General features: G+C 54.4%; 1 protein-coding gene across 7 annotated transcripts; it reads left to right on the top strand.

Annotated features, from left to right (window-relative positions):
• The first annotated feature begins 6,302 nt into the window (after positions 1-6,302).
• Positions 6,303-25,251, top strand: KCTD15 (potassium channel tetramerization domain containing 15). 7 transcript variants are annotated; one of them, XM_030913483.1, is made up of 8 exons: positions 6,303-6,467; positions 8,156-8,251; positions 9,090-9,206; positions 9,912-10,004; positions 10,628-10,803; positions 16,327-16,471; positions 20,719-21,024; positions 22,266-25,251. In XM_030913483.1, exons 4-8 carry the CDS (start codon positions 9,939-9,941, stop codon positions 22,422-22,424), a joined length of 852 nt encoding a protein of 283 aa, XP_030769343.1. In that variant the 5' UTR covers positions 6,303-6,467; positions 8,156-8,251; positions 9,090-9,206; positions 9,912-9,938; the 3' UTR covers positions 22,425-25,251. The 7 variants fall into 7 exon arrangements, with proteins under 7 accessions (XP_030769343.1, XP_030769342.1, XP_010357915.1 ...); XM_030913482.1 differs by having other exon boundaries at positions 8,153-8,251; XM_030913484.1 differs by lacking the exon at positions 6,303-6,467 and adding an exon at positions 7,601-7,875.
• The last annotated feature ends 2,245 nt before the right edge of the window (positions 25,252-27,496 follow it).

Genomic DNA, 27,496 nt, shown 5'->3' with positions numbered 1-27,496 from the left:
ACTAAAAATACAAAAATTAGCTGGGCGTCATGGCGCGCGCCTGTAATCCCAGCTACTCAGGAGGCTGAGGCCCGAGAAACACTTGAACCCTGGAAGTGGAGGCTGCAATGAGCTGAGACTGCACCACTGCCCTCCAGCCCGGGGGGAGAGTGAGACTCTGTCTCAAAAAATAAAAATAAAATAAAAGACAGTACACAGTTTCACAGCTTGAAAAATAAGAATTTACCAGCCGATTCTGCACCCTGCTCTGGGGCTCCTCCTTTGAGCTATACTTTGCTTTGCCTCCCGGGCCTGGATTATCCATCCCACCCACCCTCAAGGGCCCTGGGGACAGAGGAGCCTGAGGACACTTCCTGGCCCAACCCCAGGGGCACAGCCCAAAGCAATCATGTCATTTCTCTGGAGTCTTGTATTTTATCTTTAAACGTTAGGGAGATTTCACGTTCTCCCCTGTAATGTACATGTTTGTCTTGCTGACTTGTTTGTCAATTTTTTAGTCAAGGGGGCACTCAAACGGACTCCACTGGGTGTGTGTCTGTAAACCCAGCACTTTGGAAGGAGAAGGCAGGAGGATCGCTTGAGGTCAGGTGTTTGAAACCAGTTTGGGCAACATAGCAAGACCCCAACTCTACTAAAGATTTTTTTTTTAGATGGAGATTTGCTCTTGTTGCCCAGGCTGGAGTGCAATGGCACAATCTCGGGTCTCTGCAGCCTCTGTCTCCTGGGTTCAAGCAATTCTCCTGCCTCAGCCTCCCGAGTAGCTGGGATTACAGGCACCCGCCATCACGCCCAGCTAATTTTTTGTATTTTTAGTAGAGACGGGGTTTTGCCACGTTGGCCAGGGTGGTTTCGAACTTTTGGTATCAGGTGATCTGCCTGTCTCGGCCTCCCAATATGCTGGGATTACAGGCATAAGCCTGGCCTACTAAAAATTTTTAAATTGGCCCCTGATGTGCTGGTGCACGCTTATAGTCCCAGCTACTCAGGCGGCTGAAGTGGGAGGATTGCTTGAGCCCAGGAGTTTGAGGCTACAGGGAGCTATCATCATGCTGCTGCACTCCAACCTGGGCAGTGGAGTCAGCCCCGTCCTCTTAAAAAACAAAAAGGTGAAAGGGGACTCTGCTGTACTCACCTTCCTGTGCTCCTGTGCACCTCTTGTGGGTGGACTCTGGGCAACAGTACCTGAGTAGAGGTGGGGCTGAAACCATGGCTTGATGGGATCTATGTTGGAAGAGGAAACTGTCAGCTCTAAACAACAGCTCCTACCTACAGAGCACTCGCACTGGCTGGGCTGAGTGCTTTGCTTTGCTGTGTTCTCCCATTTAATTCTTCCAGCAACCCCACCCATTAGGTCCTATCTCTGTTCCCACACTATACAGGACGACACTGAGACTGGAGAGGCAAAGCCCAAGGTCACCCAGCTGTACTCAGATTCTCAATTTCATGCCCTGCACAGACTGCCTACTACAGGGCAGGCCCAAGGAGAAGGAATTGCCTGTCACATGGAAGGGGCTCCATGTACTGGGCTTGGGTCCAAGGAGGGACAGCCTTGGGTTTCTGACTGAACAAAGGCCACTCTCCTCATGATCTAAACTTTTTTCACGGGAAAAACTCCCTTGGACCCTTGCAAATGTATCTGCAGAGCCTCAGGTGGTCACTTGGAGCCAGAGTGGCAGCCACACACAGTCACCTGGGGAAGGACTCTATAGAAAGCCATTCTCCCAAGGATCCAGTCTGGGCTTATAGTGATTGAGAAAAGTGGAGGACTCCCCCCACTTCCCTGGAGAGGGCCTCCCTGGCATCCCTTGACTGCAGCAGCCTAATATGTTCCAACAATCTTTTTTTTTTTTTTTTTTTTTTGAGACAGAGTCTGGCTCAGTCGCCCAGGCGGGAGTGCAGTGGCGCGATCTCGGCTCACTTTTAAGCTCCGCTTCCTGGGTTCACGCCATTCTCCTACCTCAGCCTCCCGAGTAGCTGGGACTACAGGCGCCCGCCCACACCCGGCTAATTTTTTGTAGTTTTAGTAGAGACGGGGTTTCACCGTGTTAGCCAGGATGGTCTGGATCTCCCGACCTCATGATCCGCCCGCCTCGGCCTCCCAAAGCGCTGGGATTACAGGCGTGAGCCACCGCGCCCGGCCTCAATAATCGTTTCAGCCATGTTGTACCGAAGGGCTACGGGTCCCTTGGAATGCTCTTGAACTCTCCCCAGTGTCAGGCCAGCTCAGGGTTCTGTGCTTAAACATTCAGGAGTCCAGCCCTTAACACAGAATCCATCCTTTCCTCCCCACCCCCTGATCCCCACCCCCAGGGAAAGTCTGACTTTGCCCAGTACCCACTTCCTTCCCAGGGTTCAGGGCAGCAGTCCCATTGGCTTGCAACTTGGCATGTGACCCAGTTTTAGCCAATAGGACGTGACAAGGAGGGCTGTGGGAGCCACTAGGAGAATTCCCTTGTTCTCTGTAGGTGTCCAGGCAGGTGTGAAGCTTTGAGCTCTGTTCATCTTGAGACCAGAGAAGTGCTGGCATGAGAACAGGCCAACGTGCTGAGGATGGCAGAGGAAAGTTGGGGAGACCTGGTCCTTAAATAGTATTACAATCCACTGATTCACCTCTGGGCGCATTCTGTGAATCAGGTGTTCTATCATGAAGCTATTCTGTTGTAGCCTTTGTTACCTGCATCCAAATCCATAGAGCATTTGAGAATTTGATGGAAAAGGCTCAAATGCAGTTTTGAGCAATTTAGGGGGCGGCTGGCTCCCCCACAGGCTGCAACAGTGCCAGTCAACTCTTAATGATAGAGCAAGTTCTGATTGGACTCACATCTGATGTCATCTCTTGAACCACGGTAATGAAACAGGATGTACTCCATGAGATGTTTCAATATGTTCTCAGTCCAAATTCTATATCTTTCAATTAAAAAATGCATCACCGGCCGGGCGCGGTGGCTCAAGCCTGTAATCCCAGCACTTTGGGAGGCCGAGACGGGCGGATCACGAGGTCAGGAGATCGAGACCATCCTGGCTAATACGGTGAAACCCTGTCTCTACTTAAAAATACAAAAAACTAGCCGGGCGACGAGGCGGGCGCCTGTAGTCCCAGCTACTCGGGAGGCTGAGCCAGGAGAATGGCGTAAACCCGGGAGGCGGAGCTTGCAGTGAGCTGAGATCCGGCCACTGCACTCCAGCCTGGGTGGCAGAGCAAGACTCCGTCTCAAAAAAAAAAAAAAAAAAAAAAAAAAAAATGCATCACCATTGCATTATATACCACAGATCATTAAATACCTATCACTGTCCATATCCAAGTCTCGCAGTGGAAGAGATGGCTGACATTTAGCTAGGAACTTTTAAAACACTTGAGAATAAATTATGACCCAAACTTACTGTTCTTAATGACACGTATAAAGTTCAGCTCTTAAATAAAAGGATTCAGGAATACAGAAACAAAGTCCCCAGCCATATTAAGGAAACAAAAGTCGTCCAAAATGGTCAGTTCTTGTTTCCACTAAATTGTACGTTTTTATTATAATTGGTATAAAGTGAAACTCTTTAAAAAAAAAAGTAGGAATTTAAAATAAAGTAGAATATCCTAGTTTCAGGGTCATCAGTACCATAGTGAGATTTATCTCTTAAACAATGACACTTAGTATCTCTGTAGTTCCACGAATACTTTTGAAGTGTCATATTAAAACCAATCTCATGGCCTTGAGGCAAAGAGAAGCAATTAGTCTTGGAGTTGTGAATAAATAAAAATCCATTTATACACCCGTCCTTGACATGTACCTTGCAAATCTTAGAAACTTCATCTAGTGGGAAAAGAAATGCTAAATCATGAATACCAATACTAATCACATTGCCATGTAGCTTCCTAAAACAGTTTTGCTTATACCCATCTTTCAAGTATTAATTTATATGTATATATTCACCCATATTGAACACAAAACAAAGGCGTTCTCGCAAGCCACCTAGGATGAGGGACAAAAGAGGTGTGAGGGGCCTGGGGGCCACAGGGGCCTTGACAAGCGGATTTTCAGTGAGTCCCTCATCATCCAACAGGAGCCTGCTCCATTTTCCCTCATTCCATCCTCCTCAAAGGCCTGGTGCTGGGGAGGACGTTTCTGTCCATGAAGCTGGGGGTACCCACACACACAACCTCCTCCGACTGTGATTCTAGCCAGCAGTTAAGGGTGGTCTCAGGAGTTCAAAGTATTTGAATACTTGCTTCACTTTCTATTTGGGTCTGGTCCCTCAATGCTGAGTGGGATGTGCGTTGATGGAGGGCTTTGCTGTTCCTATGTCGTGCTTGGGACAGTCGGCCACAGAGCTGGGCCGACCTCTCGGGCCGGGCCTGGCCTGGCCAGGGTGCCGAGCGCGCAGAGAGAGCGCTGCTGAGCCGAAGCTGGGAGCTGGAAGCCCGGGGGTACCGGGGCGTGGGGAGCAGAGTGGGCAGCCCTTGGGCCTCGCGGGAGCCCCTCCCAACCCCTGCACAGATCCCTGACCTACTTCCAGGGCCTCTTTCTGTTACAGGAACAGCTCAAAATCCATAAATTAAGGAAATTAACTGATGGGGCCTGCGGCATCTTTGTAAGCTATTTAAATCTATAAATTTACAACATCTTCTGCATATATCAAGTAATTGAACTAACTGCGGGGATGTAACTTTAATGAGAAAATTTCCCCCTTTCTCCTGTAGTTCGAGTTCGAAGATAAATAAATAAATAAAACCTTCCCTTAGGAAAAAAGTTTCGGCTGACTCCCGTGTGAAGAAGTTACGGAAGCGCGGTCCGGACGCTCTCTCCACGCGGAAGAGGTCCTCTAGTCCAGGGAGAAAGGCCCCCCAACTCACTTCACCTTCCTCCCACTGGCACCCCGAGTTCCCCTCACCCCAGCTCCAGGCCGACCCCGAGCGCACCCCCACCCCGGGAGTGCGGCCGCTAGGGGGCGCCCAGGCCCGGCCGGAGCTCGGCGTCGGGGCCCAGGCGCCGTTCCGGCCCGAGCGCAGCCGCCCAACGGCCTCAGCCGGTCTCCGGCCCGGGCGTCCCAGGAGCCAGGCGGGGGCGCAGCGCCGGCCGGGCGCGCGCTCCGTTTCCTAGGAGCGGGGAAATGGTCGCGGAGGAGGAGGAGGAGGCACGGGCGGGGCGCAAGGGAAACCGGAGAAAGAGGAAGGGGAGGAGGAGTGGGAGTGGGAGAAGAGGAGGAAGGGGCGGCCGAAGTGGAGACCGGGGAGGGGCGCCCGGGGCGCGGACCTCGGCCGCGGGGAGTCTTGGCCGCCGCCGTCTCCATCGCGCCGCGCGCGTAAAGGAAATGGCGCGTCTTGCCGCGAGCGGTCGGCCCGGTGCCCCCGCGCGTCCCTCCCCCGCGGTGGCCGACCGCGTGTCCGCAGACGTCACCGGAGAGGGGCAGCGGGGCAGGGACCCTGGGAGGGCGGCCGGGGAGCGGGGGAGGGGCTGCCTGGCCCCCGGCTCCGCTCCAGCCCCGGCCGACTAGCAGCCCAGTTTCTTCCCAAGTCCCGCCCCCAGCCCCGGGCGCCGCGGCGGCGGCTGCTCTCCCCTTTGTAACCGAGGAGTCAAGAAATGTGAGAAACGTGCCCTGTGTTACTTATTTGGGAGCCGAAAATTTATGCCCAGCTGAAAGCGCCCGGGGAAATATTACATCAGATGAAATGACAATGATTAAAATCAGCCTCTCCCCCGCCCCCTCCCCGAGCCCGGAGGAGGCCCGGGCGCCGCGTGGCCGGTCGGCGGGGGGCGGGGGGCTGGGCCGCGGAGGGCGCTGGGGCCTGGGCGCACCGCTCCCTGGAGGGTCCTGGCCGCGGCCCCGGCGGGAAGGCGCGGGCTCCGGGAGAGGCGGGTGGGGATTGCCGGGCGAAAGGAGGGGAAACGACGCGTTTTTGTCGCCGAGCGCGGCAGGCGCGGGCGCGCGGAGCTAATTGCGACTCTAATCCTCTGCCCCGCGGCGCAGCCGAGCCCCGAGCCAGGAGTCGCCGCGCGCGCCCGCTCGCGCTGGGTAATTTGGGGCCGGATCGCTGCCCTTTGCGTCCGGGCTGGGCCGCGGCGAGGCGCGGGCTACGGGCTGGAGTGGGGGGCTGGTTTTCTCTCCAGCAATCGAAGGAGGCCGCCGGAGAGAGAGGAGGGAGGAGAGGAGGTGGGAGCGGCGGGAGGGCAGCCGGAGAGCGGCGCGAAGAGGAGGAGGCGGCGGCGGCGGCGGCCGCGAGGAGGGGAGGAGGCAAGGGGAGGGTGGGGAGGGGAGGCCCCGGCGCGCCGCGCCGCGAGGGGCCGCGCGAAGCGGGGGCCGGGGCGGGAGGGGTGGGTGGGGGGAGGGTTGGGGGCGAGAGAGAAAGTAACTCCAGGACGAAACCGGAGCGACCCGCGCAGCGAGCATAGGCGGCGAAGCTGCGCCCGGCGCCCGAGACCGGCGGCTGCGGGGGGCGGGGGCTGCGCCCGAGCCCGATCTGCCGCTCCGGCTCCGAGGTAAGCCCAGCGCGGGCGGCCACCGCTCAGCGCCGCGCACCCGTGTCCCCGAAGTGGCTGCGATACTGAGAAAGTCGCCCGGCCAGGGTCCGGACCTGGGCGGGGGCGGCCGCTTTGTCCCTCTGCTGGGCGGCGGGGGCTGGCGGCGCGGGGGCGCCCAGCACAAAGGCCTGGTGCGAGAGTGGGGCTGCCCACGTGGGCTGGTCCTGGCCGCGGGTGGACCCTCCCCGCGCGGGCGGGCTCGGAGCTTCCTGCCGCGCGATGTGTGTGTGTGTGTGTGTGTGTGTGTGTGTGTGTGTGTGTGTGTGCGCGCGCGCGCGCGCGCGCGCGTGTGCAGGTCCCCGCACTCTGGCCCCTGTTCTGGGCCGAGCGCCCTGCAGAGCTGGCGAGTTTCCGGGGTCAGAAACGGGCTCACGCAATTGGGGCTTCGAGGTGCACAAGGCCCGGCTTGGCGCCCAAAATCAGAGAAAGTCTCCAGCGGGACAGATGTGCGTCCACTGACGCCCACCCCAAGAGTCCGAAACCTGGCAGGAGGGGCTGTCGCGCTAGTGGTGGTCCCGGGAGCGCAGGGTTTGGGGCTGGGAGAGGGCCGCGATAAGACGGGATCGCCGCCTGCAGATCCGGTTCCCCGCTGCCCACCCGCACCCCCTGACCTGGACGCGCGCACCGGGCACACTCGCAAACACACCCGGGGGCGGACCCCCGCCACTGCAGCGCCTTTCTGTCTTCTGGCGGCCCCCACCCCCGACTGCAGAAAGATAAGCTTCAAGTTTTCGCTTCGTATCTCAAATGTGCATGAAGGAATTTAACTGCACGAGTGAATAACAGCATTAGTTTCAATTAATTTTTTTTAATCCCGGCAACAATAAACTTTGAGAACAAAAGCGCTTTTACGTCCTTAATTAGGCGAGCTTCCCATCTGTGGTCTCCAAGTGTCTGCCTCTTGATTTAACTTTGTCCCCGCCCCGCCTCCACCGCAACCCCTCCCAGCCCAGCCCGGCGCTTCGGGTGCCGCGGCCACCCCGCCCCGCGGCGCCTCCAGCTCTGGCCCAGCCGTCTCCCGTCGCCCCTAAGTTCACACCGGCCGGCTGGCTCCGCTGGCGGGGCGGGGTGGGGGGGGGAGCTGGCGAGCACCAGGTGGCCCGCCTGCCTCTCGGGGGCCACCCCTGGGACAACTGTGCAGGTCCCCGGGACTTTCGCCCCGGGCCAGCGCCCTGAGTGCGGAGCCGAAGGGAGCTCGAGAGGCGCCTTCTGTTTACCTTTTATGGTTAAAATAACAGCTTAGCAAAAAAGCGACTTCACGAAGAAGCGATTTAGTGAAATCGTCTCAAGCTGCCGCAGCTCAGCCAGTTTAATCACCCCCAGAGAGCCGAACAACTGCGAGCGCAATGGGACACAAAATCATTTTGTGTGTAAATGAGCGTGGCATTCTGCACACTTCTCTCTGCTCGGGCGGGCGGGGCTCGGCGGCGGGCGGGCGGGGACCCGGGTCTCCCGCCGCAGCTGGAGAAGCGGGTCACTACCGGGCCAGTTTGGAAACCCGTGGGCCCTCCCGACCACTATCGCTGAGGCCCCTGCAACAGGCGGGCCAGGGCGCACTGGGGCTGGGTGGTGGGTTTGATGCTGGTGTTGGTGGAATCAACTTATATCTCTCACTGCACCCACTTTTGTGCTTCTGACTTAAGCAGTGGTCTCGGAAAGAGGGTCGTGGTCCTGCACAGATGCGCTTGTTGGGGGAAGCCTTGGAGATTCACGGCAAGGCGTAAAGCCTGGGGCTTCCAACGGTAAGTTTCTAGTTTGCCATGAACATCAGGTTGTGCTTGGGAGGTAAAAGGGGCTAAGAACGGTGGATCGGCTTCTGTGATGGGGCTTGGTGTTCATGTCACTTTGGAATAGTGTCCTGGTATTGGGTAAAATATATTGCAGTCCGCTTTGATAGAATTTCAGCCAGAATTCCTTCCTGTTCAGTTTATCCTCAGCGCGTCTTCCCTTCTGACTCCTCCCCCAGCAGAGCCTCCTAGGGCAGGATAATCCGTTCCTGAGGTCTGTTTTGGTTCTCAGAACTCCTTGAGCTAAGTGACCTGGTTTTGTTTTTTTAAGCTTCTGGAACTCAGGAATGCCAAGAGCAGTGGACCCTGAGCCCACAGGCCCCAGTGAGGGTATATATTTACATATCACTGTCTGCCCATTGCAACCTCCCACCCCAGTTTTATGTCAGGAAACTTCCCCGGGCACTCAGGGCAGAACAAGTCACAGGAGAGCAACCTTGCTTACGTTTGCAGGATTTGATTCTCATTGGATTAAAATTGGATGTTGAATTTCAAGGCACAAATTTTGATCCCAGAGTTTTAATGGGAAAAAGCAATCCCATGGGTCCCAAGAATTTCATGTGGTTTCTGTCTTAAAGATTAAACCTTCAAGAGTCCAGCGTAGGTTTGTGGAAGCCAGTGTCTGTGGATGTGTGAAGGGGGGTGACTATTCACGTGCAAATCTCCTCCTTCCTCCCTTTTGAGACAGCTGTAAATCAGTGAATGGGGCTGCAGAATCCTGCCCCTCCTGCCTAGGGCCTGCAAAGCGCCCCTGGGTGTGGCTTCCAGGCACTGAGGGACAATCTTATTTCAGGTGGCTACAGCACAGAGGAGAGTCACTGAGTGCTTCTGGGGAGGAGCAGTAGAAAGGGTCCATTGGTTGATCTGCTTGCTCTCTGCTTCCTCCTGGCCATCTCCTGATGCCTCAGGGGTATGTGATGGTGAGGGGTCTGGAATGCATTAGGCATAGACAACGCCACTCTGGGAGTCTGGGGAGAAACTGTGAGGTGCAGACTAGGCAAACAAAGACAGGTTTTCTCTGCTATTGGGAGCCACAGAGAAGAGGTGGCTTCCCAGGTGACTTGCCCTTATCTGTGTGCCTGGACTTCTGCATAAAGGCTTCCCTGTGTCTGGCCAGATGCAAGCTGTATCTTATCACCATGGGGATGGTACTAAGAGAGGTCCTAGGTTCCCTGGCCCATGGAGGGTGAGGGGTGCTTTCTGAGCCTTGGTCCACGAGGCTTTTGCAAGAGGAGACACGCTTGGTAACATGGCTTGAAACGAAAATACCAGGAAAATCTGATTTGTTCTGAAACATTTTGGGGCAATAATGGTGAGCATATGTTTCAGTGCTGTCATTAGGCGAATTAGCAGACATGGAGCTGCCCAGAAAACACATGTGTGAGTGTGACTGTGTGTGTGTGCATGTGTATGTGTGTCATCTGCTACAGCCTGGAGGCCTGCTTTGGGGTGTGGAGACAGAGAGATAGTGGTGGTGGACTCAATCAGGGAGGGCTGCATGGACCTCGCAGGGTCTCAGAGAGCATGCAGAAAGAACGATTCTAAGTGTCTTTGACTCCATGGTAGATGACTATGAGGAATAAGCCTTCTCTGGTTTCATGGATGCCTCCCGCAGATACTCTGGGCAGGGATGGAAGCCTAGATGCCTCACCGCAAGGAGCGGCCGAGCGGGTCCTCGCTTCACACACACGGCAGCAGCGGCACCGCGGTGAGCCTGCAGGGTGGGCTGGGTCCCCACCAGGGGTCCCCTTTTTCCCTTCTTCCCCAGCACCTGTTCACTGGCTGCCCTTCCTTGGGGCCATGACACTCAAGGTGGCTGTTGACTGGCTGTAGGATTATGTATTTTTGAAACAAAAATGCTCTTAATTTGATGTGAAATTTACTACATGTATAAAACTCAACGCCTTAGGTGCTGAGGAAGTCACTAATTTAGAGGTGTCTCGTTACTGAGACAAACTTGCAAAAAACCCCTGAATCCCAATTCACAAATTGGTGATTCGTTTGTCAGGGGATATTTCACATCTAACACATAAGCCCATGACCTTTAATTAGAATTTTGCAGTTTGTTTTATGCCCCTGGAGGCTGACACCTTGAAAAATTTTTTTTCTTGGTTTCTTATTGCTAATAAGCATCTTTCTTTTTCCCTCTGGTACTTTGAAGAAAATGATGCAAATACACTTAATTACAGTGGTGGCCATAATTTGTCAGCTGAATATGTGATCAGGCACCGGCAGAAGTGATCTGATTAGATCTGTGATCACACTCGCAATAAAGGGAGCGCTGGCCATGTTGTGGAGAAACTCTTGTGTTCCGCTTTATTCCATCTCTAGGAGGGAGGAAACATGTCCCGGCTGTCTCTCACCCGGTCGCCTGTGTCTCCCCTGGCGGCCCAGGGCATCCCCCTGCCAGCGCAGCTCACCAAGTCCAATGCACCTGTGCACATCGATGTGGGCGGCCACATGTACACCAGCAGCCTGGCCACGCTCACCAAGTACCCTGACTCCAGGTAAGAGTAAGCCCCTTGAAACATCAGGCACGTGTGGGTCAGGGCAGCAGCTGTAATCTGCTGCCTGGGGGATGGGGTCTCTCCCCACTGTCACTCCACCCACCAGGCTCTCCAGGCTGCACAAGCTGACACAGCCTGAGGGAGCTAGGGTTGGGGAGTGCGTATCTGCCTGTTGAAAGCTGCTGTGCACAGAGCTGACTTGGCGGCATTGGTAGTGCAAGGTGGATCTCCTGACCCACCTTCAGGGGCCTAGGGCTTATTCAGAGCCAGCCCTGCCTGAGCCCGCCAGCAGCGGGCTGGGTAGTCTCACATACCTTCAAGGTTCCTCTGGAGCAAGACTTAGGCCTGGCCTCTGCAGAGGGTCATTTGTGAGTGACACTGAGTAGGTAAGTCTTGGGGTTATGGGGGTGGGTATTTAATCCTATTTCCTATTCCACCCCTGGGAAATTCACAAGGGGAGGAAGAAGGAGCTGCAATAAGCAGCAGTGTGTCATCTTTGTCATTTTCGGTGGCCACTGCTGGGCCCTAGAGGCTAGCAGCAGGCTTTCCTTGGAGCTGGTGTTGCAGTGACTAACTAGGAATGAACCACATACCTCAGCAGTGGATAAAGGATCTCAGGCCAGGACTCTGGTTGGGGGCTCACAGGTACCCTCCATGCTGCTGAACTTACAGGCTGCCCAGGCCCTTGGGCCTGCGAGAGGTGCGGGGTGCTGGGTGCTGCCAGCTCTCCTGCTCTTCCCTGCAGGGCGTTTCTTTCCTGGGTGAGGGACCTGCTTTCCCCGTTGGCACGGCAGCAGGACTGACCCGAGGTGGGGTGGGTCTCTGAGCAGCTTGCTCAGCCGAGGATGTTTGCTCCTGGCACAGAGAGGCGGTCACTGCTCCCCTGGGGCTGCTAAAGACTGAGCGTGGGAGGGCCAAGGCTGCGGGCATCACCCCTGTGTTACGCATTTAAAATAACAGGAGGAGTTAATTAATCCCCCAGACACTAAGGGATCGTCTCTGGGGAGCATATGTGGCAGGCTGCATTGTCACTGGTGTGGTGGCTCAGAGCAGGGAGGATGGTAGTACGTGGAGGTGGCTTTCCGAGCCTGTTGGGGCTGCAGGGGAGTCCGTGCAGGGGCTGGTGTGGTCCCTTGAGGAGGTAAAACTGGAAATGGATGCCGTGTCTAGTTCCAAATTCAGAGAGTCTAGGGTGCAGATGGTGACTGGTGTTCCAGTACCCCGGGTGGACAGAGACTCAGCCTAGGGTCCTGTGGCCTTGGGGCTTGTGGGGTGGGGACAAGAGCCACGGGGCCAGGTGAGCAGTATCGGTCTGTGTGCTCACTCACAGAGCCCTGTCTAGGATGGGAGATAGATTCTGCTTATTTAATTTCCATTTTGCTTTCTGCGGCATTTCCGAGTTGTTTGAGATAGATCATCCCTTAATCGGTTGATGACGTTTGTGAGTGAAATTCATAAAACCTTTGCCCACAACCCTCTCTGAAGAGTGTTTCTTGAAATCAGAGTTGCCTGTCTGGAGTAATCACAGCCCAGGCCCTGGGGGAGGCGGGTGGGAGGGGCTTCTCATTCTGGGCTCTTGGCTGCTGCCTGGGAGCAGGAGGGCAGGGGGCCATCTCCCCACACCCAGCCCCACTGTGCTGCTCACCCATTGCTCTGTTCTGGTGTAGGGTGTGCTCTCATGGGGAGCTAGGGCCCCTGTGGCCCTGTGATCTGGCACTTGGGACCCTCCTGGTGTGCCCAAGGGGTGGCAGTCTGTGTTCGTTCTTCCCCATGGCTGGGGCTCAAGGTGAATCTGTTGCTCTGCCTGGATGGCCTCTGGCTGCCATGGGGGCGCTCTGCAGGCCTGAAGCTTTGGACTAGAGACCAGGGATGGTGTGACCTGTCGGACAATCAGGAGACAGGGGGCCGGGGGGCCTGAGAAGTGGGTCAAGCAGCTGTGCTGGCAAGAGCCCCTCAGATCTCTCTTGTCCTTCTTGTAGTGGATTATTATAATATAAGCACTGTTTTCCACCAATTCTGGAAAAAAATCAGTCTCACCTAGTGTCACTGATCTACGAGACACCTGGAGATGGAAGACTAAGAGTGTTAAGGTCCTCAGGGTGTTTCTGGATAGTGGTGATGACCTGCCCTAGGCAGCACTGTAAAAGCTGGGACCTCCACCCTCAGTTCCCACCGGGAACTCTGCCTGGGCTTCTGGGTCTCGGCGGTCAGGGTGGCCTGGATGCTGGAGAGCCTCATGCCGGGTGCCTCCTCTGGTCTGCCTAGGAGCAGTCACTGGTCCTCACCTGAGACAGCTGAGCGCAGCTGGGGCTGGGAGTGGACTCCCTGGGCCGGCCCCCTTGCTGGTGTCCTGCCTGCTTGACACCTATTAGATGCTGCCAGCACAGCCACACTCTGACATCCATCCTGACTGTGGGAAGCATCAGATGAAGATGGCCAGGAGCTTCAGAAGTCTTAAAAACCTGGTGCCTGAAACAGCCAGGAAATTGGAGCCAGAACTTTAAAAAAAAAAAGGAAATAAACAAGAAGACGAAGGCCATCCTGATGTTCCCCCTTGTGCACACAGGGCGGGTGGTTGGAGGCATCTTTTCTGCCCCTGAGAGTCCCAGCTGTTGCAGCATGAACTGGTCACCTAATTCCATGGAGGACTTCGGAAGCCGGCACCTCAAACCCTGCAGCCTCTCTCAGAGGGTGACCTGGGCCGTTTTCCACGGGGAACGTGGAGCCCCTGACAGAGCTGGGAACTCACACCTGCAGGGCTGAGAATGGCTGGGGGCTCCTCCATGGTGATTATCCTCACCTTTCCTCAACCTGCTCACGTCCTTGGCAGCCTTGGACGCCGAGGGCATGAAAGGCCTCTGTCCTAAGAGGCTGTACAGCTGCCAGTTGATCCAGGAGTCGACACTGAACCATGGAAAGATCTAGAATCAGCCTGTCCTGAAATAAGGCAGATGGAGAACCTTCTAAACTTGGACCAATGAGACAACCAAGAACCCGTCCAGTCCTGGAATGTGGGTGCATCAGGAGTCTTCTAGACCAACAGGACCAGCTAGAGCCTCAGCCAGACCTGACGTCAGAAGGGTCGGGAACTCAGCCAGGCCTAGAAGGCTGCCTGCTTACATGGACTTTGGAGCTCCACTGGGAATGGTGGGGAGAGTTCCCAGAGAGGCCGAGGGTTTGGATCTGCTGACTCACCTGTGGATGTAGCTCTTACTTCCCACCGGTGCCACACATGGACCTCAGCCACTTGCCAACCACTGCCCATGGTATCTGGCAGCCTGGGCCAGACCCATCTGTCTCCAGGAATGCCGGGTGGCCCTCACTCTGACATCTGGATGCCCACGCTCTGCTAGGCCAGGTCCTAGGGCCTTTGGAACTGGAGCCAGCTGTGGAACCCACAAGCCATTCCAGCAGGGGCTGTGACCTGCAGTGCCATTGTCACCAGGCCTGGGGGTTGACAGGGCTCTTCGGCTTTTACAGCTCTGAGATGAATTGTATCTGGGTGGCTGCAGCTCTGGTTCCACAGACTCGGGCTCACAGCAGACTCTGACCTCCCCATGCCCATCCATCAGACAGCCTAGCCCTTTTCTTTCTTTCTTTCTTTTAAACAACAGTGTTTGGCTTTCTTGGTCAGGCTGGAGTATGTGGTGCGATCCCGGCTCGTTGCAACCTCAAAATCCTGGACTCAAGTGATCCTCCCACCTCATCCTCCCAAGTGGGCTACAAGTGCATGCCACCATACCCAGCTAACTTTTAAATTGTTTGTAGAGATGGGGTCTTGCTGTGTTGTCCAGGCTGGTCTCGAACCCCTGGCCTCAAGCAATCCTCCACCTCAGCTTCCCAAAGTGCCAGGATTACAGGTGTGAGCCACAGTGCCCAGCTAAACCGTGCCCTTTATACTACCCGGCTAGGACAGAAACCCGCACCATGTTCCCAGAGACTCCATACCTGGACAGACCATCATGGCCAATGCATTGAGTGTGCTAGGCCATCAGAGCATAGGATAGTGTGGACGGGAGGCCCTGAGGGCAGACTTGGGGGCTCTAACCCCCTCAGCTCCTGCCCAGCTAGTGTGTCCTGGGTGCAAGTGGCAGTGGGGCAGGGCCCTGGAGGCAGCTGACTTGGAGTGGACAGAGGAGTGGGCTGCTGTTGGGACAGGGGGCATCCCTGCAGGGGTCCCTGCTGGTGCAGGCAGAGAGTGAAGGGTTTAGGCTCCAGCTTGTGTGCAGGCCAGGCTGGGAAGCCTAGGTCCCAAGCTGGAGCTACTGTTCTCCCAGCTGTGCAGAGAAGCTGCCACCTTGGCAGGGTCCAGCTGGGCTGCCTGCTGAAGGATGTGGTGGTGCTGCCTTTGGGGAAACGATGCCAACCTCCCTCCTGTTCCCAAGCCAAGCCCTTGGCTATCCCCAGCCCTCTTTGGGTTTCCTAGTTATCCATAGCTCGACCTGGGGTCTGCCAGGGCAGTTTCCAAACCAGAGCTGGCCGCTCTGGGCACTGGCGAGGTGGTATCAGCCCTGGCTCTGAGACCTGGCCCCTTCTCCCTGGAGTGGACAGGGACAGGCATCAGGGGCTCCCCAAGACCCTTCTCCCAGTCTTGCATTTGTTAGAACTACTGCCCTTCAGAGGACAGGGTACCGGCACCTGCCTTCTCTCCAGTCCCCATCCCCCACCGCTAGGTGTGGTATGCATACACTCTGGCGTGTGTGCACATATGTATGCACTGTGGCGCGTGTGTGTGCATGGTTTCTGTGTGTGTACATACTGGCGTGTGTGTATGTCTGCATTGTGGCGTGTGTGCAAGGGCCCTGTTGCATGTGTGTACTGTGGCACACTTGCCATCCCTCCTGTCTGCCTCTTTTTTCTCCCCATGGGCTCCCTGAGTGAGCGGCAGTGGGGGATTTGTGCCGTCATGTCTCTGGGTACCTGGTATGGACAGGTGCGTGTCCTTTCCTGGATGTGTCTGGGTCTGCGTGATATGTGTGTGTTGGGAAGGAAGGGACTATGTGACCCCGTGCCTGTTGCACAGGCCTGTTGTGTCTCACACTTGGTTACATGGGGTGGGTGGGGAGGTTGTATATCCTGGCTGGTTTACTGGGTATGTGGCTGTTGGCAGGGGTGTTGGATGGTTCATGTGCATTTTCTGGGTGGATCTGTCCGGCAAGGGTGTGTGCACCAGGCCTGTGACCAGCTGGTTTGTGTGTAGGGGATAAGGTGCCTGTGTCTTGCCATAGCTTTCCAGGCCTGTAAAATAACATGTGTTGGCGGGCTGGTGTGTACAGCTGGGTGTGTCCCTCTCTGGCTGTGACTTGCCAGTGTAGGCAGGATGTGTGGTGTGTCCTGTCAACTGTAGCCTGGCTGCCCCGGGTGTGTGCAGATGTTGCCAGGCCTGGAACAGTTTCAGAGTCACCCATGTCAGGTCCCTCGCCCCTCCAGCCGTGTGGGCCCTAAGGAGTGGGGGCAGGGCGTGGGAAGACGGGTGGACTTGGCCCCATCCTTCAGACGTCCCACCTCACCTGTCTCTCCTAGAATAAGCCGCCTCTTCAATGGCACTGAACCCATCGTCCTGGACAGTTTGAAGCAACATTATTTCATTGACCGGGATGGGGAGATTTTCCGCTACGTCCTGAGCTTCCTGCGGACGTCCAAGCTGCTGCTCCCGGATGACTTTAAGGTAAGTCCATGGCTGGCGGCCCCCCTGCGCTGCCTGTGCGATGGCATTACATAGGGGACGCTGTGACTTAATAAATGGACCCCTGGTTGTCATGGTAACCATAAAAAGTTAAACGATGAAGCCGAGGGCTAAATCAGTTTTTCTACACTAATTTTGTTTTCTCACATTTTTAGCTTATTTATCAGGGTATATAACAACAATTAAGCTGCGGAACGTACCTCAGCTGAACATTTGTCGTGTTTAAACATGGGCGCGTGCCAGCGATATAGTAGTTAGAGATTCATAAATCTGTTCCATCGGCTGGGCGTGGTGGCTCATGCCTGTAATCCCAGCACTTTGGGAGATCGAGGTGGGTGGATCACTTGAGGTCAGGAGTTCGAGGCCAGCTTGGCCAACTTGGTGAAACCCCATCTGTACTAAAAATATAAAAATTAGGCCGGGCACGGTGGCTCACACCTGTAATCTCAGCACTTTGGGAGGCCGACGCGGGTGGATCATGAGGTCAGGAGTTTGAGACCAGCCTGGCCAAGATGGTGAAACCCTGTCTCTACTAAAAATAGAAAAATTAGCCAGGCGTGGTGGCAGGCCTGTAATCCCAGCTACTCGGGAGGTTGAGGCAGGGGAATCACTTGAACCCAGGAGGCAGAGGTTGCAGTAGACCAAGTACTCTAGCCTGGACGACAGAGCAAGACTCCATCGCAAAAAAAAAAAAAAAAAGGATAGCTGTAATTAGACTTTGAAAAATAAAGTATTAAAAAAATACGAAAATTAGCCAGGTGTGGTGGCAGGTGCCTGTAACACCAGCTACTTGGGCAGCTGAGGCAGAAGAATCTTTTGAACCCAGGAGGTAGAGGCAGAGGTTCCAGTGAGCCGAGATCACATCACTGCACTCCAACCTGGATGACAGAGCAAGACTCTCTCTCAAAAAAAAAAAAAAGGTCTGTTCCGTGTTGGGCAATTTGCAGGGAGAAAAGCCCTGATGACCGAAACAGATACCCTTTAAACAAGGTGACCTCCAGGTCTCAGGGTGAGCCCGTCAGGGCAGGTGACCTGGTTCCCTGGGTCCTGCCTCAGTGCTGAGCCCCTCCCACGTGTCAGGGACCCTGGGAGGAAGGAAACTCAGGCTTAGGGTACACTGGCATGTACTAATACTAGCAAATATCTGTCCTTCCTTCCTTCATTCCTTCCTCTATTCAAAGGACCAGTAGCCCTGGGGCCTTGTCTTTCATCCAACTCAGTTACTGGGTGCCAGCCACTAAATTCAGGCTGAAAACAGTGAAACACACACGTTAGGCCCTGCCCCACAACACTTACAGTCTAGGGGGCAGACGGATACTGAACTTGAATTCCATGTGACCTGGGCTGGGTGGGTTTGAAAGAAACGAAGTTCATCTGGGTGGTAAAGGCAGAATGGGGCCAAACAGGTGTGACGGCCTTGGTGCAGGGGATGGGGGCGGCAGATGGCTTGATGCATTCCAGAACTGGAAAGAAGGTGTCAAGCCTGGAGCCTTATGGCCTGGGAGGGGAAGGGCAGGAAAGGAGGCTGCTGTTTGATGTCAGGACCTTGGCAGGTGGCCCAGTGCCTGACATTTAACTCTGAATGCAGTGGAAGGGGTGTGTGCAGGGGAAGGGCAGTTAGGTCTGCAAATTGGGAAGATCTCTCTGACTGTTGTGTGGGGAAGGAGGCAGGGAGGGGTGGGGGTGGGTGCAGTGAGGCATTTATGGACGAGGCCCCTTCCCCAGGCCAAGGGAGGCTGGGTGGAGGCTTTGGATGGACCAGGATGGAGATAGAGAAGATGGCGCAAGGTGGCACATCAGACTTCTGTTTAGCACAGGCACAGTGGCTCACTACGGTCATCCCAGCACTTTGGGAGGCCAAGTGGGGAGGATCCTTTGAGGCCTGGACACATAGCGAGACCCTGTCTATACAAAAAATTTTTTTTAATTCAAAAAGGCCGGGCGCAGTGGCTTACACCTGTAATCCTAGCACTTTGGGAGGCCGAGGTAGGTGGATCACCTGAGGTCAGGAGTTTGAAACCAGCCTGACCAATATGGTGAAACGCCATCTCTACTAAAAATACAAAAGTGAGCTGAGCATAGTGGTGGGCACCTGTAGTCCCAGCTACTTGGGAGACTGAGACAGGAGAATTGCTTGAACCCAGGAGGCAAAAGTTACAGTGAGCCGAGATCGCACCACTGTACTCCAGCCTGGGCGACAGAGCAAAATTAAGTAAGTGAGTGAGTGAGTAAGTAAGTAAGCACCACTGCACTCCAGCCTGGGCAACAGAGCGAAATTCCGTAAGTAAGTAAATAAGTAAATAAATAAATAAGCAAGCAAGCAAGCAAAAGCATGTGGTTGTGGCAGTGTAAAGGGCCTCTTGCAGGTGCCCTGGGGCTTGTGGCTTGAATTCTGAGTTGGTAAGTCGAGGCCCAGGGTGGACCAGGCTGTGGGAGTAGGGTTTCTGCCCCTGCATGAGAGAGCTGGTGGGGCATCAGATGGAGAAATTCTGGACCATGACAAAAGATGGGGGTTGTCTGGCATGCAGTTATCATTTAAAATCTCAGGAGGATGGCCAGGAGAGGTAGCTCACACCTGTAATCCCAGTGCTTTGGGAGGCCAAGGCAGGAGGATCATTTGATCCCAGGAATTCTAGACCAGCCTGGACCCTGTGTCTACAAATAATAATAATTATTATTATTATCCTGGCATGATGGCTCATGTCTGTAGTCTCAGCTGCTTGGGAGGCTGAGACAGGAGGATCCCTTGAGCCTGGAAGTTCAAGGCTGCAGTGAGCTATGATCACATCACTGCACTCCAGTCTGGGCTACAGAATGAGACCCTGTCTTAAAAAATAAAATAAAAATCTCAGAAGCAAGTGAGAGTGGAGAGAGCAGAGGCCCAGGATAGAGCCCTGAGGAACCCTTGCATGGGGCAGGAGAGGCAGGATGGGCCACTGACCGATGAGAGGCCCAGAGGTCAGGGTTAGAATCTAGGCCTCCCTGGAGGCAGTTCCAAAAGCCAGGACCAGCAGGTGGAAGGGACTTAGGGCCTGTAGGTCAGGGGGCTGGGCTTCCTTGCCTCTTCCTCAGGCATGAGTCATGGGACCTATGGGACCTTGGCCACTCCTGGTGGGATGGGTATGGGTGAGCATGTATGGTGTGCATATGTGACCTGGGGCATAGGCCACTATCAGTGCCTGAGGGACAGTCTGTGTGAGCCTGCTCAGCCCAGAAGGGGGCTGCCTGGCAGGGGGCAGGCCTCCCCTCCCTGGACACTTTATCACACTCTGCTTGTTTGGGCAGGGGCTGGGCCAGGCACTTGGCACATCTTGCATCCTTTGATCCTCACTTTAATTCCCTGAACTGGTTGTTTATATCCATTTTATACATAAGGGAACTGAGGCCGGGCACAGTGGCTCACACCTGTAATCCCAGCACTTTGGGAGGCTGAGGCAGTTGGATCACATGAGGGCAGGAGTTCAAGACCAGCCTGGCCAACATGGCAAAACCCCGTCTCTACTAAATATAAAAGTTAGCTGGGTGTGGTGGCAGGTGCCTGTAGGTCCCAGCTACTCGGGAGGCTGAAGCATGAGAATCGTGGAGTTTGCTTTGAGCCAAGATCGAGCCACTGCACTCTAGCCTGGGTGACAGAGAGAGTCCATCTTTAAAAAAAAAAAAAAAAAGGAACTGAGACGCTCAGTGATTGAGGTATAGAGGGATTTAGAGGTCTCAGGGCTGGTTGATGATAAAGGTGAAAATGTGACCCAGGCAGGCCTGGCTGGAGAAGAACTGTTTTTGCTTCCAGGTGGGCTGTGAGCTTCTCCAGAATAGGCACAGGCCGGCTGCCTTGTGCCCAGCATGATCTCTTCTCTCGGTGGGATTCTAAGGCATCAGCAGGTCCCTAGGCATAGGCACAGTCTCCTCCTTTAGTGGAGCTTCCGGTCTTTCCATGGGGAGGCTTCACTGCCCAGTGCCTGGGGCCAGATGGAAGGGTTCAGGGGGGCTGGCACAGGTGCACATCAGCGGCTGCCCTTGGGACAAGGCTAGGTTCCTTATACTTGCAAACACTCAGTTGCCCCATCTGTACAATGGGTGCAACCGGCCCAGTCCACACGATGCCCTGGGAGTCGCAGTTCCTGCAGAATTGGTTGGAACCGGCAGGCCGCCTCCCACCTCCCCCTTCCCCTGCTCCCCCCACCCACCCCTACCCCGACACCTACATCAACACCCTGTGCGCCTGTCCCCAGGACTTCAGCCTGCTGTACGAGGAGGCGCGCTACTATCAGCTCCAGCCCATGGTGCGCGAGCTGGAGCGCTGGCAGCAGGAGCAGGAGCAGCGGCGCCGCAGCCGGGCCTGTGACTGCCTGGTGGTGCGCGTCACGCCCGACTTGGGCGAGCGGATCGCACTCAGCGGCGAGAAGGCCCTTATCGAGGAGGTCTTCCCTGAGACAGGAGACGTCATGTGCAACTCCGTCAACGCCGGCTGGAACCAGGACCCCACGCACGTCATCCGCTTCCCGCTCAACGGCTACTGCCGGCTCAACTCGGTACAGGTGAGGGCTGCGCGCTGCCCCCTCCCCGCCGCACCCCCGGTGTCCGCGGAGCCCTCCGGGGCAGAGTGAGCTGGAGGGAGGCGCGATCCCTGAAATGGTGAAGCCCTCCGTGCCATCCTACAAAAAAGGCAACAATGTGTGGATGCATAATTTATATCCCTCTCATAATTAAATGATGGTGCCTGGGGGATGGACTTAAAAAAATCGATCTGAACTTTTTTTTTTTTTTTTCTAAAAGGATGTTCTATAAAAATGGCCCAGAGTATTTTCAACAAAGCGTGCTTCATTTGACACCCACATTCTGACTTTGGATTCGAATTAAACCCAGGCAACAGGCGAGGCAGGACAGAGGCTGAGTGGAAAGGTGGCCTGGAGCCCCCTCCCTCTCCCTGCTGACCTGGGAGCCACAGGCACCCACCAGCTGCCAAGAGAATCCCTGGACCAGCTCTTCCTGGATGGGTCCAAGAATTGGACAGCTCAGATGGAGTGAGGGCCTATTTTCCAACAGCTCTTCGCAGACCCAAGAGCTTGGCACATTTCCGGTTTAGGGTAGAATGGGCTTTGCAGGGAAGAGGTCCCCCCATGCATGTATTCCACAGCCTGTTGGTCAGAACTTGCTAGTTGCAGGAGGCAGGTGTTACACACAGTCATCAGAACTCGCCCTCACAGAGACACAAACGCACATAGTTGTGGACGCCTGCAGAGACTCAAATATTGAGAGGACTTCTCCTTTTTCTCTCCCTCCAGAGCTCCCACTAGCTGATATGCCCCCAGGCCTCAAACCACCTGGAATGCACAGCTCAGGGAAGCCGCTGGATGCCTAGAGGCGGAAGGACAGGGAACTCTCCATTATTGGGGCAGGACTCAGTTAGGCAGGATGCTTGGGGCCATGTGTCTGGAGAAAGGGCACAGGTTACACCCTACAGAAGAAAGAAGGGACCCAAAGGCTCTTTTTGCCTCCTGGAATCAAGGCCCTAAGGGCAACAGAATGGTGACCTGGAAGGGGTCATGCAACTGGGTTTGGTAACCTGAGGGGTCACTGGGCCTGGCAACTTCTGTCCCTCTGATGGTGGAACCCAGCACGTGGTTCTGTAGGGACCTCTGTTGGTGAGCGAGACTGATACCATCACAGGAGAAGGTGCTCTGGCTGGCTGCCCCAGCAGGCACCCACCTGCCTGCCAGGCCAAGCCAGGTGTCCTCTTGCAGCTTGGCCTTGATGACCTCTGTTTCTTCCTGGGCAGGTCCTGGAGCGGCTGTTCCAGAGGGGTTTCAGCGTGGCCGCATCCTGTGGGGGCGGCGTGGACTCCTCCCAGTTCAGCGAGTATGTGCTTTGCCGGGAGGAGCGGCGGCCGCAGCCCACCCCCACTGCTGTTCGGATCAAGCAGGAACCCCTGGACTAGGCCCTACTTCAGTGCCTACCTGGGCCCCCCCAGGAACCTGGAAACAGTGCTGGGGAGTTCTGCCTGTGTATGCTTGGCCATGGGCATGAGACTGAGGGTGAGGCTACAGGGTCCAAAGCTGGCCCAGCAAGCACCAGGGCCCCAGGTGTCATGGCAACAGAATGTAGGATGCTGGAGGCATGCCTGCAGAAGGACTGTTGATGTGACCCAAAGATGCAGCAGTGGGAACTTGGCTGCCAGCTCTCCCAGCCCCTCAGCTTCCCAGCCTGGCGCAGCATCCTTTGAGGCCCTGGGGCCTGCTGGGGTGGGTTTGGAAGAGCTGTCTGCAGCTACTTCAGAGGAGCTGTTTATCCCTCTCCACGCAGGGCAGACTCTGGCGGGTCTCCTAGCGTCCGAGATGGCTTATTTTTCTACAGTATTTAAAATGGATGCAACCCTAACTGCAAAAGTCAGAGAGGCTGACAAGGACCAACGCTTCTTTATCTGGTGCTCAGTTCTCAGTCGGATGTGCAGCATGGCTGCACAGCATGGCCACAGGGTGGACCAGCTGCCTGGCATTCAGGCCTAGATGCCTGCAGGGCTGGGGCTCTCGGGACAGATGCAGGGATGTGTGCTACAGGGCTGCTGGGAGGAGAGTGGTGGGGGCCTGAGGGCTGAGTGACTCTGTAACCACCTGAGACCTTCACCTTTGCTGCCGTCGGGGGCTCAGGCTGCACTCCCCGGGTCACCTGACCTCCTACTGCCCGGGGGCTTCTGGTTCTGTCTGTGTGGACTGGCACCTGGGCTGCTGGAGAAATCTCCTCCCATTCGGACCAGGCTCAGGGCTGCACCTTACCTCAGGAATGGGCCCCACCACAAAGGGGCCCATCTGTCAGCAGCGTCTTCTAGGTCCCCAGCTCAGGGAGCCATCCCCAGCTCCAGTTTTCTCATGCGAATATGCACAGAGTTTTAATTAAACTTGTTACACTAGCCTGCCGATGAGACCTGGACACAGACAGACCTGGCGCTCTTGACCCCCGATTCCAGTGAGGACTGGCCCTGAGGAGTCCTTGCAGACCTGCTGCCCTCACCATGACAGGCCCAAAGATGGACACTGCCCCCCTGGCCTTGTGACAGCTCCCGGAGTGTTCTCCAGTGGAGAAACCACAAAGGACTGGTGGGTGGAGCTCCCCAGCCATCACCATCCTGTGTACAATGGCTGTAGACTTGTATATGGCTCCTTTAATATTGTAAAGATGCTGATGTACAATTGTCGTGCGTTTGTGTGAACACATTGCGTTCCCAGTCCATGCCATAAATGATGCTCTCAAGCAAAAGACTGGAGGCTCTGTCCTGTGCAGAAGCAGCAGCCAGACTCCCGCATTCGATGTTGTGCAGGGAGGTTTGGGGGCAGAATGGATTCCTCCCTTGGATCCTTCAGTTCACATGGAGGAATAACCTGCAGCGGTGGTGGGGGAAGGTCAGTCACTGGGTCTTGAGCTTGGTGTTATTTATTGCATTTGGTTGTCTGTCCCCTCCGGGCAGCACAGATTCTGAATCCTGATTCACAGCCCCTAGCCAGATGGGAACTGGGAAAGAGACAGAAGGCGTCTGGGTGCTTTTGAACTCTGTCTTAAATGTTTGGGATTTTCTCTCTCACTGTTCCTTGGTTGGGGATGATGTCCTCTTTAGACCCCCATGTAATGGTATGAGAAGGTGGCAGGCGGTGGCTCAGGCCAGCCGGAGGGGGGCCGAGTCGCGCTGCCAGCGTGAGACCTGCAGTTCACCTGAGCACAGAACGAGATCTCAGTATGCCTCTATGTAAACAGATTCACATAGGCCTCCAATTTTAATGAGACTTTTTGCATTTTTTTCTCAAAGCCCTTATGTTCTAACCCATGAGAACCATTTTACCTGCCCCCTAAGGGCCACCAGCTTGGACTTGCCTCAGGGGACAGCCACACAGACCAGCCGCTCCCTGTCCAAGGCCGCAGAGCAGACGCCATTCCATTGTACAATTGAATTTGCTGGACAAACTTGATAGGTTTCTTTGCTTAGCAACGAGCCTATAGTTGGCACATCTGTGTTTTGGCATCTGAGGCTCCCATCTGAGTGGAGGAGAAAGTGTTGTGTTTATTAGCAAGGAAGTCTTGTGAAAACAGCTCGCTGCTGTGTGTGTTTATGGATTTTTCTGATACAACAGCCAGCATGGTTACTGAGTGGTAGAGATTCTCGAACATTCTCAAACTCTCTTTTTGGGTAAAGCATTGTGCTAAAAATAAAATTTATTAATAAAGAAGGGGAAAAAGGAGTAACTACCTGACTAAATGTTACTCTAATTTATTTATTTCTTTACTAACTAAGTAAAACCAGGAAGTATGATTTTACATCAACCAGAGAATTTCTGAATTTATAGAGAAATACTGTGTTCCCATAATGATGCTATAATTCTAATATATCTAGTCCCCATAAACAGTAAGTACAAATTATCATTCCTTTAAAGCATTTTTACACTTCCTGGAATGAGTATATTATAAGCAATCTTTTGTCAAATGCCAGCAGTATAAATGTTACTTCTGCTCTTTGTAAACCTCAAAACTCATTATTCTTGATTATAAGCAACTGGACAGAATCGTGCCAAAGCTTCCCAGTTTCCCACCAAACCCCTGCCAGTGAGTGCAGAGAACTCGCAAAGCCACAGCAGGTGGCCCCAGCCACTGTCCCACTCACAGGGGGCCCAATGTCAGGTCACAACACTAATAATATCTTTCAAAAAATGTGTCTTTTTTTTTTTTTAAGCTACTGCTGGACTGTTCCTTAGAATAAATAAAGGATATTTTATAAATTACAGCTCTAGCCCTTGGTTTGTAATTCACGGAAGCAGCCACAATCAGGTACTCCGGCATGCGTCCTCGGGAACCACCACTCCCCACACTTGGGACCTGGTGTGGCTACTGAATAGGACCTTAACATCCCAAGTCCCAAATCCCAAAGCTTCCTGATTTGAGGACCGACCAGAGAGCAGCAGTGTGGTCTCTACGCGCTCGGTGCACATGCTGTTGGCAGATCTGGTGGGAAAGGTGGTACAGGCATGGCCTCCCTTCACCTCTCCAGACCCCCAAGCCTGGACTCAAGTGTTCAGGTTGTGATGAGCGTGTTGCACTATGTTGGTTTTGCATATGTATATATCTGTGAACCAAACCACTAACACATTTAAAAAAAGGAAAGTGAGCGGGTCACAGTGACTCACGCCTGTAATCCCAACACTTTGGGAGGCTGAGGCGGGAGAATTGCTCGAGCACAGGAGTTCAAAACAAGCCTGGGCAATCTGGTGAGACCCCATCTCTACAAAAGAATTTAAAAATGAACCAGCCATGGTGGCCTGTGCCTATAGTCCCAGCTACTCAGGAGGCTGAGGCGGGAGGATCACTTAAGTCCAGGAGGTTGAGGCTGCGGTGAGCCATGTTCGCATCACTGCACTCCAGCCTAGGCAACACAGCAAGCCCCTGTCTCAAAATAAAATTAAAAAGAGAAAGCACAGCCGAGTGTGGTGGCTCACGCCTGTAATCCCAGCTCTTCGGGAGGCCGAGGTGAGTGGATCCCCTGAGGTCATGAGTTCAAGACCAGCTTGGCCAACATGGTGAAACCCCGTCTCTACTAAAAATACAAAAAAAAAAAAAAGCCAGACGTGGTGGCATGTGCCTGTAGTCCCAGCTACTTGGGAGGCTGAGACACGAGAATCGCTTGAACCCGGGAGGCATAGATTGCAGTGAGCCAAGATCTCACCACTGTATTCTAGCCTGGTGACGGAGCGAGGCTCCATCTAAAAAAAAAAAAAAAAAAGGGAAAGCACAGATGTGAGAAATGGGGAAACTGTATCCATTAAGCCACTGACCAAGAGAATATTTAACTTGACTAAGCCCATCAGAGCCTGCTGTCTTCCCCTCCCTGGAGGCCAACCCACGTTCTCGGGGGAATGCTGTCTGCCAAGATGGCCCCATCCCATCAAGCCCTGCCTTCCCTCCTGATTCTTCGGAGACAGGAAAATGGCTGCATTGGCCCTGGAAGATACTCAGTTTCTCCTAAGTAGATGACCAGGTGGAAAATATAAAAATGGGAACTGCCAAGGGATATTCAGTTGGAGGCAGGAAAACTGCCTCAGTTCAAAACAATAGGGAGGTCTAGACAGAGAGAGGGACAAGTGATGGCCAGAGAAGGCAGCTGCTGGCCTGGATGGAGTGTTGCCTCTGGGCTGAGGTAGCTGTTGTAGGAAGTAGGATGTCACAGTTTGATGGCCATCTCAAGGGGGGTTGGCAAATGTGTTTAGCCACGAGGCTCAAGTCAGTCAGGTAATATTGGTCTTGTCACATGTGTGACGAGAATGTGGGTGGCTCTCTTTGCTCACCCCAACCCCGCCCAAAGGAGGAGACTCATTGTAGAGAGAGGGCTTGCCCTCACCTGGAGATAAGGGGCTGGCAGCCATCTTATCTCTGATGGGAGATTTGATGTGGAGTTACCTGCAATGAAGAGTCTGGGTCACTGTATAAAGTGAAAAACCACATCGTTAACTGCCACAAATTTTAAAATTATCTACAAATGGATATGCTTAGAACAAATGGTAAGAATAGGGTCAGGGCAGTGGCACACACCTGGAATCCCAGCACTCCGGGAGGCCGAGGTGGGTGGATCATTTTAGGTCAGGAGTTTGAGACCAGCCTGGCCAACATGGTGAAACCCCGTCTCTACTAAAAATAGAAAAATTAGCCAGGCATGGTGGCGTGCACCTGTAGTTCCAGCTACTTGGGAGTCTGAGGCAGGAGAATTGCTTGAACCTGGGAGGCGGAGGTTGCAGTGAGCCGAGATCTCACCACTGCACTCCAGCCTGGGTGACAGAGTGAGACTCCTTCTCAAAAAACAAGGGAAAAAATGGTAAGAATAGAAGGATGATGTTAATGCATATGTGTCAAAAGCAGCTCCTGCCTTTATTAGTGAGAGATTCCTCATTAGATCAAATGAACTTTCTTGTCAGTATCCAGAGAAACCTACAAAGGCATCACAAAGATAAAGCTCTAATGTCCAACATAAAGCCCGAG

The sequence above is a fragment of the Rhinopithecus roxellana genome, chromosome 12 (genome assembly GCF_007565055.1).
Source record: "Rhinopithecus roxellana isolate Shanxi Qingling chromosome 12, ASM756505v1, whole genome shotgun sequence".
Taxonomy (NCBI): domain Eukaryota; kingdom Metazoa; phylum Chordata; class Mammalia; order Primates; family Cercopithecidae; genus Rhinopithecus; species Rhinopithecus roxellana.
The sequence above is the reverse complement of the archived record's forward strand: the minus strand, read 5'-3'. Positions and strand labels throughout refer to the sequence as shown.